Source organism: Bubalus kerabau, chromosome 10 (assembly GCF_029407905.1).
Source record: "Bubalus kerabau isolate K-KA32 ecotype Philippines breed swamp buffalo chromosome 10, PCC_UOA_SB_1v2, whole genome shotgun sequence".
Lineage (NCBI taxonomy): Eukaryota > Metazoa > Chordata > Mammalia > Artiodactyla > Bovidae > Bubalus > Bubalus kerabau.
In genome coordinates this window covers 23,287,191-23,306,302 of record NC_073633.1, presented here as the reverse complement: position 1 = coordinate 23,306,302, position 19,112 = coordinate 23,287,191, and the positions used below count along the sequence as shown (strand labels likewise).

Below are 19,112 nucleotides of genomic sequence, written 5' to 3'. Positions count from 1 at the left end.
CTTAGTTGAGGCATGCAGGATCTAGTTCCCCGACCAGGGATCAAACTTGGGCCCCCTGCATTGTGAGCTCAGAGTCTTAGCCACTGGATCACAGGGCAAGTCCCTCCTTCACACTTACTGTCTGGCTTTTTTTTCTCCCCTTCTCTGTCTTCAAGTGTCAACATGTCTCTTTTTTGGTCTCTCCTTCATACTCATTCCTTTAGCAAACATTGGGTGCCTACTGTGTGCTGGGGGTACAGAGATGTAGAAGACACACGCCTGGCGGAGCTCAGATGTCTAAACAGACAAGCACTGGGGTGGTAAGTGCAGGAGCAGCAGCGTGAAAAAAGGGGCAAGGGACCACAGAGGAAGGATGCCCGGCTCTGCTGGGGGAAAGCTGGGAAGGCTTCACAGAGGAGGTGATAGCTGAGCTGAACCTAGAAGGATGATTGGGGAATTCTCCAGGTAGATAAGCATGGCAAGGAATCCCAGGAAGAGCCAACATGCAGGGTGAAGGGGCTCCACTGAGTTGCATGGGTGAGGCTGGAAAGGAAGCAGGAAGGCCAGCTGAGGAGGCAAGCAGGAACTCCAGGAGGAAAGTCAGGAGGCGGGGTGGGGGGTGGTTGGCAGGCTCAGATCTGGGCTGCAGATGGCTCTGTTGGCAGTGTGGATGTGGGAGAGGGCCAGGTGTGCAGGGCAGGGCAGGGGGCGGTGTCTTTAGGAAGCTAATGCCAGCATCCAGGAGAGAGATGATGGTGGCCTTGGCTTGCCTGGTGCAGCAGGAGTGGGGACAGTGTATGGCATCGTGGCTCTCGGGGTTCTGGGGGTTGATGGGGTGTGGGGTGAGTTGAATACTCTGGCTTGGGGAATGTGGAGGATGAGGCCTTTCAAGGGGAAGCAGATTTGGGGACATGATACTGAATTCACTTTGATGGATCCGTCTAGATGGCAGGCTCTGCCGCTCAGGAGAGATGAGGTGTTACCGTTAGGGATTTGGATTGGAGAGTCAGGTATTTTGAGTCTAGGGGAGCAGAGAGAGAGAGAGAGAGAGAGTGAGAGAGTGTGTGTGTGTGTGTGTGTGTGTGTGTGTGTGTGTGTGTGTGTGGTGTCCCTTGAGACTTTGTCCCTGGGGCCTATGGGAAGTGGCGAGGCTCTGCATCTCCGGCTCCCCTTTGCACTGCCTCTCTCTCCCTCTCTTAACCTCCTCTCTGTGTCTCCCCTTTCCTGAGGGGACTGGCTCCTTTCCCGACATCTCTGAGTGCTAGCCGCCTGTACCCTCCTTCTCAGAAGCTCTCTTGGGCTGGGCAGGTTCATACCAGGCTCATGGGGTGATAAGCTCAGCAAGTATTTGTGGAAGGGATGGGCAGGTAGCCTGAGTTTTTCGGGCGTGAGGCCCAAGGGTGGGGCAAGCACAGCTGTATCCCCCAGATCAGCATCTTGCTTTCCCATCGGGCTCAGCAGAGTGAGAGGGCCTCATCTGAGGAATTTCCAAGCCTTTGCAACTCCCTTTGCTTTGTGTGTGTGTGTGTGTGGTTTTTTTTTTTTTTTGGTTTGTTTTATTCTCAAACTTTTATTCTAGCTGTTTCCCTCAGATGTCTGGTAATTTTTTTTTTTTTTTTTAGCTGCGTGGCATGTGGGCTCTTAGTTCCCTGACCAAGGATCCAACCCACGTCTCCTGCATTGGAAGGTGATTCTTAACCACTGGACAAGTCCCTATAACCCGCTTTAATGTCCAAAATACTGAGCCTTCCCCGCTCCACCCTCCTTAAGACAGTAATGATGTATTTTGTAGCTCTGGTTGAAAAAATAGATATGGATTTGAAGACCCCTGATATTAATTCCACAGTCTGCATGTGGAGGTGGGATGGGGTTGCCCAGGCAGGAGGTGTCGTTCACAGCCCAGAGAGCAAGAGCGACTTGGTGGAGTAATTCTCTATGGGAACAGAGGCCGCCAGCAAGGTCGGGGGACTCAGGCTGGCCCCCCACTCTCCAGCTTCCTGCTCTTGCTGTCTCTTTCCTCTGGATCAGAGCCCTGTTGCTCCTTGCATGAACCCTGCCTGACTGGTCCTGTTGGTGAATTCTTTTTTCTTTTTAGATTCTTTTTTTTTCCCCTTGTCCTTTTTCTCTCTCTATATATATTTATTTTCTTTTTCTTTTTTTTTATGTTGGTGAATGCTTGATGACCATTGCCCCAGACCTAGCTTTTCACTGGACTATGCTCCCGTCTCTTTATTTCTACTCATCTAAACAAATACTATGGGAAAGAAGATGAATTAGTAGAGAGTCTGATTTGAAGATGATTTTGAAACCAGTGCAATTCTGCCATATCCATGGTCTCTGAATCAACAGCATTATCAGGATGACCAGGAGGAGCTGTTTTTAATCGATGGATATGAAGGATTGGCTTTTGACTACCATGGTCATCACATGAAAAGAGGTTGCTACTGCTAAGTCGCTTCAGTTGTGTCCGACTCTGTGCGACCCCATAGACGGCAGCCCACCAGGCTCCCCCGTCCCTGGGATTCTCCAGGCAAGAACACTGGAGTGGGTTGCCATTTCCTTCTCCAATGCATGAAGGTGAAAAGTGAAAGTGAAGTTGCTCAGTCGAGTCCGACCCTCAGTGACCCCATGGACTGCAGCCTACCAGGCTCCTCCATCCATGGGATTTTCCAGGCAAAAGTACTGGAGTGGGGTGCCATTGCCTTCTCCGTGAAAAGAGGTTACTTTTAGTTTAAACATATTTGAGATGTTTTCCCCTGTTTTCTTTCTGTTATTTTCTTTTTAAAAAAGTTTTGGCGGCACTATAGTAAATGTTGGTCCACTGTAAGCACGTGGCATCTTAGTTCCCTGACCAGGGATGGAGTCCACGCGCCCTGCATCAGGAGCGTGCGCCCTGCATCAGGAGCGTGCGCCCTGCATCGGGAGCGTGGTCTTAACCCCTGAACCACCAGGGATGCCCCTCTTTCCATTCCCGTTTTCTTCATGGAGATGCTGCGGGAATCACAGCAGCCTTCTTTTGTTATTCTCATGGCCCTTCTATCTTCCAGCTTCTGTTTTTGATCTCGCTTACACTGTCTACACATGTCACAAATGTGAGCTGCACGCTGGTGTTGCCCTAGGCTCAGAGACTGCAGTGATGGCGGAAGTGTCCTGGAGCGCCTGGATGACGGCGGAAGTGTCCTGGAGCGCCTGGAGATGGGCAGTTAGAGCTCACCCACAGGTGTCTGAGAGGAGCCTGAGGTTCGGGGCAGTGCGAGCCCGCAGCAGGGCTCATCATTAGGCTGGGGAAGGGCCCAAGGCAGGCGCCCCTTCCTGAGGTCTTTGAACCTAAGGATGAGTTAGGTTTACTACAATCCATGCAAAGGATTGAGTATCCATGCAGGGTTAGGTGAGGAAGCCAAGCAGGATTGCAGTCCCACCCAGTTGGTGAGGCTCAGCTTCCTTTTCTCTGGGAATCTGGCTGTAACTTTGACTCTGTGTGTCATCTGAGCTCCTGCAGCCCTGGCAACTTCAATCACACTTTCTAGTACCTGAGTAACAGGCTTCCTGCCTCTGAAACCATGGCCCAGCTCCTCCTCCTTCCTCTTGGAGTTCTGTTTTACCTTTGGTTGTCTGGGCCGGAATGTGTTCCTTAGAGTGGAGCCCACACCTTTCTTCTCTTCCCTGGAGGCCCAGAGGGTTTCTGGGCTGCAGGGTTCAAGCTCATGAAGGCTTGTTCGACTTGTGCTCACTTGCCTCGGGGGCCTCTCCTATCGAAGCACTCAAAGCAAGAAAGGAAAAGAGATGAAAGAGAGGGCTGGAATCTGCCACACAAACATTAAACACAAATATAGGAGCAATACCACAGACAGAACTAAAAGGCAAATAGGGGAAATATTTGCAAAAATGATAAACAAAGGATGAATCTTCTCAACAAAGAAGGTAGACAAATCAATAAGAAAGACATGAAGACACTTATAGATACTTCACAGATGAAATCCCAGTGGTCAAAATGTATTTGGCAAAAAATGTTGACCCTATCAGTAAGCAGAAATAGAAATGAAAACAATATATGTTTATTTATCAATTTTGCAAGGTGAGAAAAAGATCACAGCCAGTGTAGGGCCTGGATGTAGGGCAGTGGGCACCCTCATATAGTGCTGAAGGCCGTGCTCCCCATCCGTATAGCATCCGGAAGGCATTTTGGAACTGGGTCTAAAAGATCCTAAGAGATGCTCATTCTCCATCCACTAATTTTACTTCTGAGAATCTATCCAAGGAACAAATAGTGACATGGGGAATGTCTCATGAAATCATGTTAAGCCACAAAACCAGGGCATACAAGTTATGTGATATATAATCCCACTTACACAAATTATATATTTATGAATAAATATTTTCTTTGTGTGACTTGGGGGAGAACTTTTTTTATTTTTGGCCCTGCCCTGTAGTGTGTAGGATCTTAGTTCCCCCTCCAAAGTGAAAGTGCAGAGTCCTAACCACTGGACCACCAGGGAATTCCTGGGAATTTCTTTCTTATGGGTGATTTTTAAGAACCGTTTTTATTTATGTATTTTTGGCTGTGTCAGGTCTCAGTTATGGCATTTGGGGTCTTTCATTGTGGCACGCAGGCTTAGTTTCCCTTCTGCATGTGGGATCTTAGTTCCCTGACCAGGGATCCAACTGGTATCCCTTGCATTGGAAGGCAGATTCTTAACCACTGGACCACCAGGGAAGTCCCTTATGGGTTATTATTGATCATCATACTTTATATATTTTATATTTCTTGTATTTTCTATAATAAGCTTTAAAAGCTGAAGGTTTTGGGGGGAGTCTCTGTGAAATGTGTAGTGATGGACCCAAATAAATCCAGAAGTTAACTCTAGGAGCACACATGCACCCTCAGTCATGTCCGCCTCTTTGCAACCCCATGGGCTGTAGCCCACGAGGATCCTCTGTCCATGGGATTTTCCAGACAAGAATACTGGAATGGGTTGCTGTTTCCTCTTCCAGGGGGTCTTCCCAGTCCAGGGATGAACCCATGTCTCCTGAGTCTCCTGCATTGTGGGCAGATTCTTTACTGCCGAGCCACCTAGGAAGCCCTAGCTTTAGGAGTCAAGGGGTCAAATCAGTGGCACAACCTGTCACTTTGCAAGATTAGGAAATACATGATACGTGCACCAAAATTCTCCATAAGGTTGAGGACAGAGGTCACCAGCCCACATGGTTGGGCCCATTTGGTGGGTGAGATCGTCTTGTTCCTTGCCGTGTGACACCGGTACAGCCTGCCCCTTGGCGGGTTTCTCAGTTTCCTATCTCTACAATGGTAGGGTGGGAGGCAGTCAGGTTAATAACCTTGAAGGGTCTTGGCAGATCTCGGCTGAGGCGATAACTCTGTTCTTTTTTTAAATTTTATTTTTTAACTTTACAATATTGTATTGGTTTTTGCCATATATCAACATGAATCCGCCACAGGTATACACGTGTTTCCCATCCTGAGATAACTCTGTTCTTGAAGAAAACTTTGACATTATCTGGTTACACAGCTGAGAAGGATGGAGTGCTGGGATCTGCAGGTTCCAGCTCCTTACCTGATGAGAGACCAGTGCACAAGACCCTGTTACCTATTCACGGCCACCACATTGCCCTGCCTTGGTCACCCTCTCTTCCCATCACCCCTGGGCTCACTCAGCTGGTTTGCCTACTCAGGCTTTATTGATTCCTAGTATTTCTGCTCTGGAGGAGGAGGAAAGGGTGAACTCTAGGCTTTGGAGCTGTTTATTGGAGGCATGAACTGCAAAGCCTTTGGGGACCTCCACCTGCCTGGGGAGAGGTGTCTCCCCCCTGCCGGGCCCTCTCTGTGGGACATTTTTGAGATGGTTTGGCTCTCAGGGCTGAGCTACCCTGACGGTGTGAAGGTGTTAAGGCCACTTCCTGGTGTGGGGCAGCCCCGCCCCCCCAGCCCACACTCACCTGTGGGCTGTTGTTCACACACACATCTGTGCCGCATCACCTGCTCAGCCTTGATAAGGCCTCCAGTGCTCAGAGTCCTTTCCCAGAAGCTGGGATGTTTATGGTAATACTGTCTGGGCGCTCTGAAACTTTTGCTTTCAGGCGTGAGCAAGTCTCAGGGTCCTCCCTTCCAGCTGCCTTCTTAAGAGTGGGGCTGGCAGCTCCATGGGAGGCTGATTCTCCTTCCGACCCAGGCATAAACTGGACTTCAGGCTTCCAGGAAGGCCAGTGAGACTCCTCTCTCAGCTGCTCCGAACCCCTGCCTGGGGAGCTGCCTCTAGACTGTGACATCTCCAGCCTCCCCTGGAATAGCAGGGCCAGCATTGGATGGGGAGCAGAGGCTTCTGGCCTGGACACGGTGGAGCTGGCCAGGAAGGGTATCCCCAGAGACCCTGCCTTCCTGATGAGGGCCCGTTTCTCCTCAGCAACCAACAGATGCATGGGAAGACGGCTTCTCTGAAGAAGAGCACGGAGAAGCTAGGCGGGGTCCAGAGAGCCCAAGACACCAGGTGAGGCCCATTTCCCAGACATACGTCCGATTGGAGGTGGGCAGCCCTTGGGAGGTGACCTGTAAGAAAGGGGGCCTTAAGGCTGCGTCATGGGGTCAGTTTGGGCAAAGGCTGCCCGGGGCCTCTTCCTCCCACTCCCAGGCCTAGCCCAGGGCGCTGGGACCTAGCAGAGTCTAGGCTTCTCGGGTTACCATCCTCCTCTCTGCCCACCTGTCCTCAGGCCAACCTGGACAGGGCAAAGGTTTGCGTTTCAGCAAACCACCCCCCACTCCACCTCTGCCAGCTTTGGTAGCCTCCGTCAGGTCAGGCTAGTCTGCCCAGCTCCCCACTGCAGAGCTGCAGGCCCAGGGAGGCGGCTGCAAGGAGGGCAGTCCTGCCTCCTCCATCATGGCCCATGGCCAGGCCCCAGAGCTGTGAGTCTGACACCTCCACCCCACCCACTCCCCATACTGAGCTCCATCTCTGGCCTCCTGCTCATTCATCCTGGGCCTGCTCCTCAGCTTGTCCCTTGGGCAGAGAAACAGGAGCGGGTTTTTGACCCCAGGGGTGGTCGGCTCTAAGCATCTCTGGGAGGTGAGGCTCAGGTTGCCTATACCTTCTGGGGCTGCGGGGTGGCTGCGCACAGCTGACCCCTCCCTGTAGCATGAGTGTCCCTGCCCAGGGCGAGCTCTGTGCTTGCTGTGCTCACCACTTTGCTGTGGCCCCTGGCGACAAGCCCTGGTCTCCAATCTCTGCCCCAAGCTGGTGGCTTGAGGCCAGGGCAGCACTGGCACCAAGGATGCATGTTGGCGGGGGGGTAGGATTCGAGGTTCCTTGCCCCTGCAATGGTCTGTCTCCTTTGCAGCCTGTACTGGCCAGAAGGCTTGAAGGGTGAAGATGTGAAGAAGTGCAGACAAGAAGGGGTAAGTGTGTGGAGGCCAACTTCTTACTACCTGCTGGGGGAGGGGGTCCTAGGCTGCCTGACTTTGGTGGCTGTTGACTCTGTGGCCACAGGAAACCTGGTGGATGTCCCCTCCTGGGTGGGTGTTGTGTGCCCTTCCCGTCAGGGGCTGCCTGTTAAGACCCCGTGTCACCAGGACACAAGCTGTGCTCAGAACTCAGCCCTCCTCACCCACTGGCTGCTCACCTGCTGCTTTACGGCTAAGACCCTGTAGGTCCCCCATGCCCTGTGGCCTCATTTCCTGGTGGCTGGAGCAGGGTCCTCCAGTGGTATGATCTCCCGGGACTTCTCAGACCCAGCTCCTGTGTTTTCCAGATGCTACTGAGTAAATACAACCAGCAGTACCACAAGCTGTTTAAGGACATTCCCTTGGAGGAGGTGGTTCTCAAAGGTGAGCTGCCTCCCTGGGATGGCAGGACAGGCCATCCTGCAGTGCCCAAAGCCCAGGGCCTCTCCCCCCAGAACCTCCAGGCACAAGTTCAGCCATGGGAACTGGCTGCCCTTTGAAGTGGTTAGTCTTTTTTTTCTTCAGAAGTGTGAGAAGATTGGGCTGATTTGAGACATGGAGTTGAATTGTGAAAGTTTTCTTGAATGTCAGGGCTTCCAAATCTCATTTCTGTTCTGCTTTTATCAGTGACTATTCTTTCCTGCTCAGACCTCTCAGGGAGTGTGTCGGAGCATTTGCACAAACAAGGCCCTCTCTCCAGGGAAGAGCAGGGCAAGAGGTTCTGCCTATGGGGGTGAACATCCAGGTTGGGGGACAGTGCAGAAACCTGGCAGATCTTTTGGGACATGGGTCGAGGAAGAGGAAGGATCTAGCAGTCTGGAGGGGCAGGTAGAGTAGTTCAGTTCAGTCACTCAGTCGTGTCCGACTCTTTGCGACCCCATGAACCACAGCACGCCAGGCCTCCCTGTCCATCACCAACTCTCCCAAACCCATGTTCATTGAGTTGGTGATGCCATCCAACCATCTCATCCTCTATTGTCCCCTTCTCCTCCTGCCCCCAATCCTTCCCAGCATTAGGGTCTTTTCAAATGAGTCAGCTCTTTGCATCAGGTGGCCAAAGTATTGGAGTTTCAACATCAACATCAGTCCCTCCAATGAACACCCAGGACTGGTCTCCTTTAGGATGGACTGGTTGGATCTCCTTGCAGTCCAAGGGACTCTCAAGAGTCTTCTCCAACACCACAGTTCAAAATCATCAATTCTTTGGTGCTCAGCTTTCTTCACAGTCCAACTCTCACATCCATTCTTGACCATTAGGGGTGGTCAGGATTCTCAGGAAAGGATACAAGGGTGCTGAGGGAATGGGTGATTGGGGCCTGGGATTGGGGAGGGGACTGAGGAGTTCAGTTCCCGAGGTTGGACTCTGGACTCCTCTGGGTGGGAGGACCCAGGCCCTGGGGCTCCTGGCCGGGCCTTGCTCACGGCAGTCTCATTCGTGTGACTTCCCAGTGTGCTCCTGTGCCCTCCAGAGGGACCTGCTTCTCCAGGGCCGGCTCTACATCTCCCCCAACTGGCTCTGCTTCCATGCCAGCCTCTTTGGCAAGGATATCAAGGTAGTAATAAGTGGTAAGGCCTCAGCCCAGGGAGGAGAAGCCCCCGCCCTGTGGGCACACCTCAAGTCAGACCTGTCCCTCTGTACTCTGGCACTTGGTGAGGCCTCTCACTGCGAGGCATTCTACCCGGCGTCAGGGCAGTAGCCCCACCCCTTCCAAACAGGGCCTCGATTGAGACTCCACATCTGGCCTGAGCAGCCTGAAGAGTTCACTGCCGAGGTACTCTGCTTATGGGGTACCTCCTAAATGCCTTCACAAATCGAATGGGATGTCACACTTTCGGGGCCATTAAGTGGCCAGGTGGTGGCTCAGGGAACTCTTACTGGAGTATGGGATTCACCAGGGCAACCATCTTTGCCTCGTAGATGATGGAGTAAGAGCCTAGATTGGAGTGTGCTGCCTTTGGGGTGGGAGATAACTGGAAGGGAGCCCGCATGAGGTGGTGAGAGGTTCAGATACTCTCCTCCATGGGCCAGACTTGTCCATGGTGTTCGTGCTTGGCTCACTGCCAGGTGTGGCTGGGGCCCTAAGCAGGAGGCAAAGGGACCATGTCCTTGGAGGTGAGTCCTGAGAGAAGCCTGCCTCTTCCCCCATCAGGTGGTCATTCCCGTCGTGTCTGTGCAGATGATCAAGAAACACAAGATGGCACGGCTCCTTCCCAATGGCCTGGCCATCACCACCAACACCAGCCAGAAGGTCAGTAAGTTTCTGGGCCAGCGTGCCCTTGTGTGTCTCCCTGTCCCAGCCCCAGGAGTCCACAGTCTGACCCTGGCACTCTCCCATCTTTATGTACCTCGTGCCTTTCTGTTTTCTATATTCCAGTATGTCTTTGTGTCGCTGCTCTCCCGGGACAGTGTATACGACATGCTGAGAAGGGTCTGCACCCACCTACAGGTATGGAGCCTGGGGCAGGGCTGGGGCCCAGGAGATTGCTCAGGCCTGGACTGAGGTCTTGGGACGTGGGTGTTGGGGGAGGTCGGCCCACCCTTTGGGCACAGGGAACCAAGGCAGAGAGAGGGGAGTAACCGGCTCAGGCTCAGCGAATCAGAGGCAGTCCCTGGACTGGGCGTCTGTGCTAGTGTGCTTGTCTCTCTGAGGCCATCGGGCCCCTGCGTGTCCCACGTGCAGCCCTCACTTTTGCTTCCTGGGTGCAGACGGACGGGAGCATGAGGCCGCTTCAGCTCTCTCTGGCCTGTGCTGAGGAAGGGGGAGGGCAGCAGTGTGGGGGAGTACATCCCCTTGGATTTGCCCTCTGCTTCAGGATTAACTAGGGATCCTCCCTGCAAACACTTTAGACTCCATCTGGCCCAAAGGGCTCATTTGGAGGTGAAGCTCTCTTGGAGAGTGTTAGTACTTCCCCACGTCTGACTTTGGCTGTTCCATGATAGACAGGTAACCCCTGTTCCCTTCTGTCCCCAGCCTTCAAGCAAGAAGAGTCTGTGTGTAAGAGAATTTCCAGAGGAACCTGAGTGCGAGTCTCTGGTGAGAACTAAGGCTGGGAGCAGAAGATGCTGGCCTGAGATTGCCCATGGCTTTGAGACTTCAGGGCCTCCTGGTGGGGCGCCCACAGTGCAGAACTGGGGCACCAGGCTCAAGAGCCAGTGGCATGCTGTGTCAGGGTGTCCCCAAGACCCACCATGCTCCATGCCGTGCAGAGTCCTGGGCAGATTATGTTGACATTCTGAGGAGAACACATGGCCAGCCCCTGGAACATGGCCCACGTTGGACCCCCACACCTTCGTAGGTACAGGGCCAGCAACCCATCCTCTTCCCTTTAGTGGAGTCAGAAGGGCCTTCAAGGGGCTGGAGGTGTCCCTGAGATAGAGCTCTGAAGGCTATCATTCTAGAACACAGGCAGGCTCATTGTCAATTTGCCGAGGTCCTGGCCCTTTCTTTCGCTCCCAGGATCCTGGGTAAGTAAAGTTTCTAGGGTAGGAGTGGGGGTGAGGGGGTAGCAAGGACTCCAGGGTGTTTTGAAGTCTCTGTCTGTAACTATTAAGTGTTTAGCCAAGCATGTGATATGCACAATGCCATGCAGGGGATGGAAGGCTATGTTCCCATTTTTATTGATGGGGACCTTAAGTGCCCCTGCCAAGGGCAGTGATGTACTCAGAGCCCAGATTAGCAGGAAGCACGACTTATTCCATCTAAGATAGAGAGCGCGAGCTCTCCTGGACTCAGCTGATCTGAGCGCGCACCTGGGTTGCCTCATGTCCTGGTTCTACACTAGCAGTCTTCAAAGAGGCCGTCCCCTGGAAGAGTGGCTGGTCACAGCAAGGAGCAGATGCGAAATGTGATTGCTGTGCTGTGGCTCCCCTGCTTCCGGGTATCTGCTTTCATGCTCGCTAGGCATCCATGCTGATAATATCTGGAAAGGCTTTGATAAACCTAGTGTGGATCCTTAGGGCAACTGAGATCTCAAAGGCCAAGGTGAGACAGTGTCTCCTGCCTTCTCTGCAGGAAGCCCTCATCCCCGAGATGAAGTGGAGGAAAGTGTGCCCCACCTCCAGGTCCGTGTCTCTCCCAGATAGCATCCCTTGTATCTCTCGGGCATCCATGGAATCCACGGACAGCTTCTTCCCCTCCAGGGAGCCTCTGGGGTCTGGTGAGTTCAGCGTGCTTGTCCATGGCACCTGCTTGCAAAAACAAGCTTTTCTGTCCTCCCACTTCAGTGCAAAGAGGTCATCACAGCTAGGAGGGTTTCTGAGGGCAGTTTCTTTCTTTCTGTAAATCCATAACGGAAAGCCGAGAGCTCAAGTGGCTTCAGAGAACAGGGGTTGGCAGTGGGCTGGGGACTTGTCTTCTGCCCTAGGAAGATGCCGAATGCTGTCCTTTTGCAGAGATCTCTGACTGTGAGGAGGAGAAGCTGGAGGAGGGGCCCACGAGCAACCGGGAGCTCAAGCTCTGGGATTACCCGCTCCTGAAGGTCTTCTTTGTGCTGTAGGTGACTGGAGAGTGGGGGGTGGGAGGACAGACGTGACCCGATCTGCCTGGGTGTGTGGGTGTTTAAAGCCGGTGCTTTGGTGTGTGGGGAAGTCAGTGTCCAGAGTGAGGGAGAAGGTTCTGAGTCAGCTGTAAGCTCCTGGGTGGTGGGGGTGGCCATGCAACAGCCCCTTCCGGAGCAAGATAAAGTATCTCCGGTTTTCATTCCTTCAAACTTGTAATTTAGGGTTAAGGCTGTGGGGAAGGGGAAATATTTGAAACTGTTGAAGAAAGAAAAAGTTGCAGAGGATTGGGGAGGGAGGGGTCTGCAAAGTCTGAGAGGCCTGTCAGCTAGACCAGGGGAGGGCCATGGCCTTCCCACTGCCTACCACTGGGGTGTTTTCTGGGACACCAGGCTTGTCTGTCACTTGGCCTAAGAGCTAGTAGAGCAGTGAGCTTGGTGGGATATTTTATGAACAGCTAGCCAGCCTCTCTGATTCCCTCGCCTTACCTTGGCACCTTCCTCTGGGTCTGCTAGCAGGGTTTTGACTGTCAACCTCAGCATTTGCCTGGGGGAAGGGCTACCACCTGAGGGGGTAATCTTAGTGGCCTCACAGGGCAGGTGTGGGACCAAGGTGGCTGGTTAGAGGGAAAGTGGGCTCTGCTGAAGGACCCAGAACTCCTGTGGGGCTTCAGGGACACTTTCATGGGGACAAGTCTCAGGACCCCCTTGTGGCCTCTGGGAAGAAAGAGGCCCAGGTCTGAATGAAGCTGTAGGCAAAGGGTTCTTCAACTCCTCCAGTTGCAGGAACTAGCTTAGTTCCACTCCTATGTTTGGTGATCCTGTAGAAATGCCCCCTTTCTAGAAGAGAGACTCACCTCCTCCCTACCCCTTTTTCTCCAGGATCTGCTTCTTGGTCATGTCTTCATCCTACCTGGCGTTCCGCATCTCCCAGCTAGAACAGCAGTTATGTTCCCTGAATTGGGGCGGCTCGGTCCCTGGGCACAGGTGATGCCCCTTCTCTTTCTCATGCTTCTGGGATTGAGGGTGAAGGACAGGAGCCAACACCCATGGCCAGGCTCCTTGCTAGTCTGGTTGGTCTTGGCCTTGCCCTTGAGCTGGTTTGTTGGCCCTCAGCGAGGTTGGGCAGGGTATGCAGGGTACACAGACCCCACCTTGACCTGCCCTCATGGGCGGACCCACTGACTTGTCTGTCTTCTAGGCCCTTTGTCTGACCTGTGTGCCATCTCTCCTGTGTGCAGGTAACAGCCACTTGGCCTTTGACCCCAGTCCTCCAAGAGGAATGCTCTGGGTGCTAAGGTACCACCACCGATGCCCTTGGTTTGTGCTGCCGCTGTGTTGAGACCGAGTCAGAAAGAAAATATTGCAGAATCCTTCTCCTCCCCGGAGCTCTTCTTCCTCCTTAAATGAGTGGTCTGAAGTACCTGTTTACAAAACTCCTGCAATTTTGGGACTGAGATGGAAAGCCAAGTTTCTGGAAATAGACAAGGAGTTCTGTACACTAAGCTTTAGCAGCCACTTATGAAAAAAAATTTTTTTAACTTGCTCCTTGGAAACAGTTCTGACACACAGGTAGAGCATTTGGGACCACTGCAAGGGACAAAGGCCATGCTTTGATATCAAGCACATGGCCCACGCCAGTGGTGGGACAGCGGCCAGAGCCCAACTTGGCAGTGTGGGCTCCACTCTCTTCCAGCATATTGTGCTCTCACTTGGACCCCCGAGAGTTCCTGTTCTGGGGCCCAAAGGGTTTCTCTGCAGGTGGCCAGGGGCCCATGCAGGGCAAACTGGAGGCAGTGAGGTGAGCTCTGAATGAGGAGAGGAGGTCTGTGGCCAGGATTCTAGCCAGGGGTGTGTTCATGGTCTGTGCAGAGGCTCCGTTCTGGCCCCTCTTGAGGAGGCGGGCTCAATCTGGGACCACACGACTTGCAGCAGGGGAGAATGGCAGCGGCTGTGGAGAGAACAGAGGGCCAGCATTCTGTGTCCTCAGTTGCTGTTTCCTGGTGAGACAGAGGGAGCGGAGCTTTTTTGATCACTGTGGTCACAGACCAGGTACTCAATCTTCCCCTGGTGTGCTCAAACATTTCCAAGGTGCCCCATGTGAGAAGTGGGGGATGGGAAGGGTAGTGCTTTGATTGGCGGTCTCCCCTTGTACTCCCTGCTTCACTGCCTGGATTTTGAGCGTGGCCAATGGCAGCCTGATGGGCTTGATGGTGTTGGGCCACCACGGGGCAGAGCTCACTATGTCACCTGCAGGCCATGCAGGAGGGTCGTCCACACCTTGGGCTCTGTTCTCCATGAGTAAAATGGAGGTGTCCAAGGTGGGCCTGTGACTGCAGGGACCAGGCCAGGGGGGTCTGATACCTTTGGAAGCAAGAGAGGTAGAAGACAGGAAGAAGGGACATGGTGGCTTTGCCTTAGAGACTCCTCCTCCTCTGACAATGTCTCCTCAATGCTACAAAACTTCTGTGCCTTAAAACTCTCCTGGGACTCCGATCTGCCAAGACAGTGTCTTTGGAGGTGCTGGAAAGGCCTTAGTGAGGAGGCCAGACGTATCAGGGAAGGTCACTGATGATGGGTGGGTGGGGTCAGAAATAGCCACTTTTTCCCTCTTCAGACACCTGAGAAGTTAACTGGTGGGGGTGGGGGTGCGGGTATCCTGGTGGAAATTATTTACTGTGGAGTGTGACTGTCCTGTTTATGACAAACCCAGATGAAGACTGGAGGGACTGACAGGAGGTGATAACTTCCTAAACTCAGGCTGGAGGTCTCTCCATCCCAGGCTCTAGGATCGGGCTCAGAGCCTGGCCTTGGGGGATACTTTCAATCAAGATGTATGTCTCAGGTACAACTCACGGCTCCATTCTCCCTGCAGCGCCACGCTGGATGCATGCCCGTCCTATTTTAGGAACCAGCTCCCTGTTTTCAGGGAAATAATCCTACTTGCCCCAATGCCTCCCCTCCCTGGTCCTTGCTGAAGGGCAGGGAGAACAGGCCCATTCTCTGAACCTTGCTGGGTTGAGCCAGAGGTCATGAGAGGTGCCAAGTCATGGGTGGCTATGCCAACATGATGGTGAACCTAGCCTCCAGTCTCCATGCCCCGGGCTCAGAGAGGGCAAGAAGCGTGCAGTGGGGGTAGGTGGCTGTGGAGGCCCTCTTGGGGCCCGGAGCTTTGAGTGACTGCAGTGTGCCTGTCCCTCTGGAGGGCCCTCTGTTTCTTCCTTCTGTTCCCCAGCCTGTTCCTTTGGCCAGGGTGCCTTCTGTTGTGCTCAGTTATAAACCATGTGTATTTATGCAGACCTGCTTGCATTGGCAGATGCTTCTCTAATTCCTTGAGAATTTGGTTCAACTGTCCTTCAGTTGTTCCACTATGGCATTAAACTTTGAAAATATTTTAAAATAAAAATCTGATTTTTCTAATCCTGTGGTATGGAAAGTTCATTTTTAGGTTTTGATTACTCACTAAAGGTACTCTTACTGACATATTTGGCACCAAGGAGACTGACGGGGCCCAAGTCATTCCCAGAATCCCAAGTACTCTGCAGATCTCATGGGACTTTAGCTGAGCTGACTCACACGGCAGGCATAAGGGATGGTTTGGATGGCCACAGCACACAGCACAGCGTCCTGCCTTGGCTGGGTGGACACTGAGAATGCTTCCCCATTTCTGCTGGGCACTCCAAAGCAAGGTCTGTGGGTCAAACAGTACTGTGCTCCTGACTCAGGAATTAAAAGTCAAACTCAGAGTGAGGAAACTCCTGTGTCCTTTTCTATGATATCAAGCCCAGATTTCGGGGGTTAAAGTCCAATTTGGGAGACTTCCCTGGTCTCCACTGGTTAAGAATCTGCTTGCCAATGCAGAAGACACCAGTTTGATCTGTGGTCCAGGAACATCCTACATGCCGCAGAGCTACTAAGCCTATGCATCATAACTTCTGAAGCCCAAGTGCGCTTAGGGCCTGTGCTTTGCAGCAAGAGATGCCACTGCAATGAGAAGCCCGCACATGGCAAGGAAGAGCGGCCCCTGCGTGCAGCAACTAGAGAAAGCCTGTGTGCAGCTGTGAAGACCCAGCAGGGCCCCAAATAAATATTAAATTAAAAAAAATCCAATTTGGGCCGCATCACCTTTCTTTCTCCTTGGGAGGCATCCCTCCAGTAGTGATCTGTTCCTTCAGTAAATACTGAGCCCAGATTCTGAGCTAGTGCCAAGGACAGAGCAGTGATCAGTCAGGCAGTATCGCTGCATCCCCTGTGGCACTTGCATTCCACATAAATGTAAGTTCCAGGTAAATCATGAACAAACAAGGTAATTGCAGATTCTGATTATGTTCCATGAAGGAAAGAGATGGATATGAGACACAGGAAAAAGGGAGATGGCTTTAGATGAGTAGTCAGGAAATGTTCTCTGAGGTGAGATTTAAGTTGCTGCTTTGCCTCAGGGATGCGGAGCCAGTCATGAAAAGAGCTGGGGAAAGAATGTTCCTGGCAAAGGGCTGGTAACTGAAAGGTAGGAAAGAAGGCATGTGTCTCTGAGGAATGGAGACCATCTGCATGAATCTGGAATACGAGTCAATGGGAGACTGGCATGAAAAGAGGTTGGAGAGGTCAACTCAGTGACAACAAAACCACCTATTTAGAAGTTGATAAAGGGCCTGAATAGACATTTCAACATCACTGTCACTAGGGAAAAGCAAATCAAAACCACAATTAGATACCACTTCATATCCATTAGGATGGCCACTAGCAAAGAAAACAAAGGAGTCCCTAAAAGCATTAGTGAGGATGTGGAGAAACTGGAACCCTTATGCACTATTGATAGGAGGGCAAAAGGGTGCAGCCACTGTGGCAAACAGTATAGCAGTTCTCCAAAAAATTAAAAGCAGAATCACCCTCTGATCCAGAAATTCCATTTCTGTGTGTATACCCACGAGAACTGAAAACATGAGCTTGAAGAGCTATCTGTACACCCATGTTCATAGCAGTGTTCTTCACAATAAGGCAAAAGGTGGAAGCAGCCCAAGTGGCTATTGACAGGTGAATGGATAAACAAAATGTGGTACAGACATGTATTATTCAGCCTTCCAAAGGAAGAAAGTCTTGACATGCACTACAACATGGATGAACCTCGAGGACACTATGCTTAGTGAAGTCAATCACAGAAAGACAAGTACTGTATGATTCTACTTGTATGAGGTACGTGTGGCAGTCCAGTTCACAGAAACAGGAAGCTGAATGGTGGTTGCCAGGAGCTACAGGGAAGGGAAATGGGAGTTACTGTTTAATGTGTATAGAGTTTCAGTTATGCAAGATAAACAGAATTCTCAAGATGGTGATGACTGTTACACAATGTGAATGTGAAACTTAAAAATGAGTCAGATGATACATTTTACGTGTATTTCACAACACACACAAAAAATTGGAGGTTGCTGAGGTAGGCAGAAGGGAATTGTGATTTTATACATTCATGGGTATGGCAGCTCAGGTCTGAAAATTTGGAGCTGGTAGAGTCGGTGATTACTGAAACCAAGGGCTTTCTTTTGCTAGAGGAAGTAAACCTGTGGATGCAATATGCAGAAAAATATGGCTGAATCTCTGTATGTGATCATACACCTCCTTTTCACTATTTCCGGGGAAGAGTTCATAGCATCATCACAGTTGGGGGCATATAATCTTATATTTTTTGAGTTGGGCTAGCTTTATAAGGGAGAAACAACTGCCTTAAACTTGGACAAATGGAGGGAGATATATGTATATATATTATGTGGGAACCTCAGTTTGCATCATGGGCTTTAGTCAGATCAGGGAGAATCGTGGGAGTAGGCAGGAGTTCTTGTGAACAAGGCATTCAGGAGTGAGGAGGGCTCTGGGACAACTGCATCCCACCAGAGATATCCTGGGACTAAGAAAGTGCCCTCACTCTCACTCCTAAGTGCCCATCCAGCCAGTCCTGGCCATCTCATCTGGTGGCCGTGACGTCAGGACTCCTATTGAGCTAGGTGAGGTCGTGACCCTGTGCTGCTCCTCTCTCCTAGGAGCTGGACCACAGACTCAGGGCATTCTAGAGTACCGAAGCTCGCCTGTCAGCCGCAGGCTGGGCCAGGTCAGTTCCCTAGGTGGATCTCGCCCTGAGGGTGCTGAGAGGCCACTGGGCCACTAGGTGGCAGCAAAGTCCAGCAGGAACTGGAACCAAAGTGCGAGGGACAGACTTCGCTCTTCTCTCTCAAAGGCCCCTCGCCGTCCCCAGGCCCTGACAGTGGCAGGAGGGAAGCTGGGCAGGCTCCCGTGGCCATGTTTCCCTGGCCCCCTCTGGTCCTTTCTTTCCTCTCTCCTCTTCTTTCATACCTGGGCAAAGGCCTGAGGTGATTGAGAGGAAAGCATTCCTGAGGGCTCTGTGGATCTGAGGCCAGGTCAGTCTGAGGCCAGGTCAGTCCCAAGGCAGAAGTGGCCGGGGTAAAGAACAAGTGTAGGGGTGTGTGTGTGTGTGTGTGTGTGTGTGTGTGTTGGGGCGTGTGTGTGTGTGTGTGTGTGTGTGTGTGTGTGTTGGGGCTCCCGGGGGGCAGGTGGGGAACTCGGTGTCCCACGAGGGCCCAGCACCCCCCGGCTTTCCTCCTCTCTTCCCTTGCTGTCAGTGGTGTCTTCTCTTACTCAGGGGGCAGAATTATAGAAACCTCGTGCAATTTCCCTCTTTCTCCTCCCGCCTTCATTTAGAGAAAAGGGGCTGGACCCCAGAGCAGCGAGGATTCGAATTTAATGGTTACGTGGCTCCACAGGCTTTGCCCTCTGAAAGTGAGGGGGAGGGAGGCACTTAAGCCTCTGAAATGATAATCAAGAGAAACCCGAGTCCATCCTCCATGAGCCTGACCTCCACAGAGCCGAGGAGCACCTGGCGCCCGGCAGGCCCTGCTGGCCGGCCCGCCTTCGCTTGGCAGGGCTCCTTGCCTTCCCGGAATGTGTTCCTTCTTGTTTGCCACTCGGTGCTTGGCCTCGAGCCAAACCTGGGCTGCTCAGAATACTGTGCCCCACTCACTTCTCTCGCAGGATCTGAGACAAGGCCCTTTTCCGCTTGGGGAAAGGCCAGGCCCTGGCTGCAGCCTCATCCTCCTGGTGCTGCCCTCTCAGGACATCAGCCTCTTCAACGGTCGAGGGCAGAAGGCAGCTGGCACCCCGGCAGAGCAGAGAGTGGCATATT

At 52.3% G+C, this 19,112-nt stretch overlaps 1 protein-coding gene across 3 annotated transcripts in view; it reads left to right on the top strand.

The window, feature by feature from the left end:
- GRAMD2A (GRAM domain containing 2A) overlaps window positions 1-13,363 on the top strand; it is a 36,562-nt gene extending 23,199 nt beyond the window's left edge. Inside the window, exons 1-13 of one of the 3 annotated variants that reach the window (XM_055536892.1) lie at window positions 210-299; window positions 1,602-1,666; window positions 6,396-6,479; window positions 7,324-7,381; window positions 7,735-7,810; window positions 8,876-8,979; window positions 9,577-9,675; window positions 9,802-9,873; window positions 10,399-10,461; window positions 11,440-11,584; window positions 11,820-11,919; window positions 12,806-12,910; window positions 13,165-13,363. In XM_055536892.1, coding sequence (XP_055392867.1) covers window positions 273-299; window positions 1,602-1,666; window positions 6,396-6,479; window positions 7,324-7,381; window positions 7,735-7,810; window positions 8,876-8,979; window positions 9,577-9,675; window positions 9,802-9,873; window positions 10,399-10,461; window positions 11,440-11,584; window positions 11,820-11,919; window positions 12,806-12,910; window positions 13,165-13,168 — 1,002 coding nt within the window. In that variant the 5' untranslated portion in view covers window positions 210-272 and the 3' untranslated portion in view covers window positions 13,169-13,363. Of the gene's footprint in view, window positions 1-209; window positions 300-1,601; window positions 1,667-5,935; window positions 6,199-6,395; window positions 6,480-7,323; window positions 7,382-7,734; window positions 7,811-8,875; window positions 8,980-9,576; window positions 9,676-9,801; window positions 9,874-10,398; window positions 10,462-11,439; window positions 11,585-11,819; window positions 11,920-12,805; window positions 12,911-13,164 lie in introns of those variants that run through there. The other 2 variants (XM_055536889.1, XM_055536890.1) reach the window with 2 other exon arrangements.
- The last annotated feature ends 5,749 nt before the right edge of the window (window positions 13,364-19,112 follow it).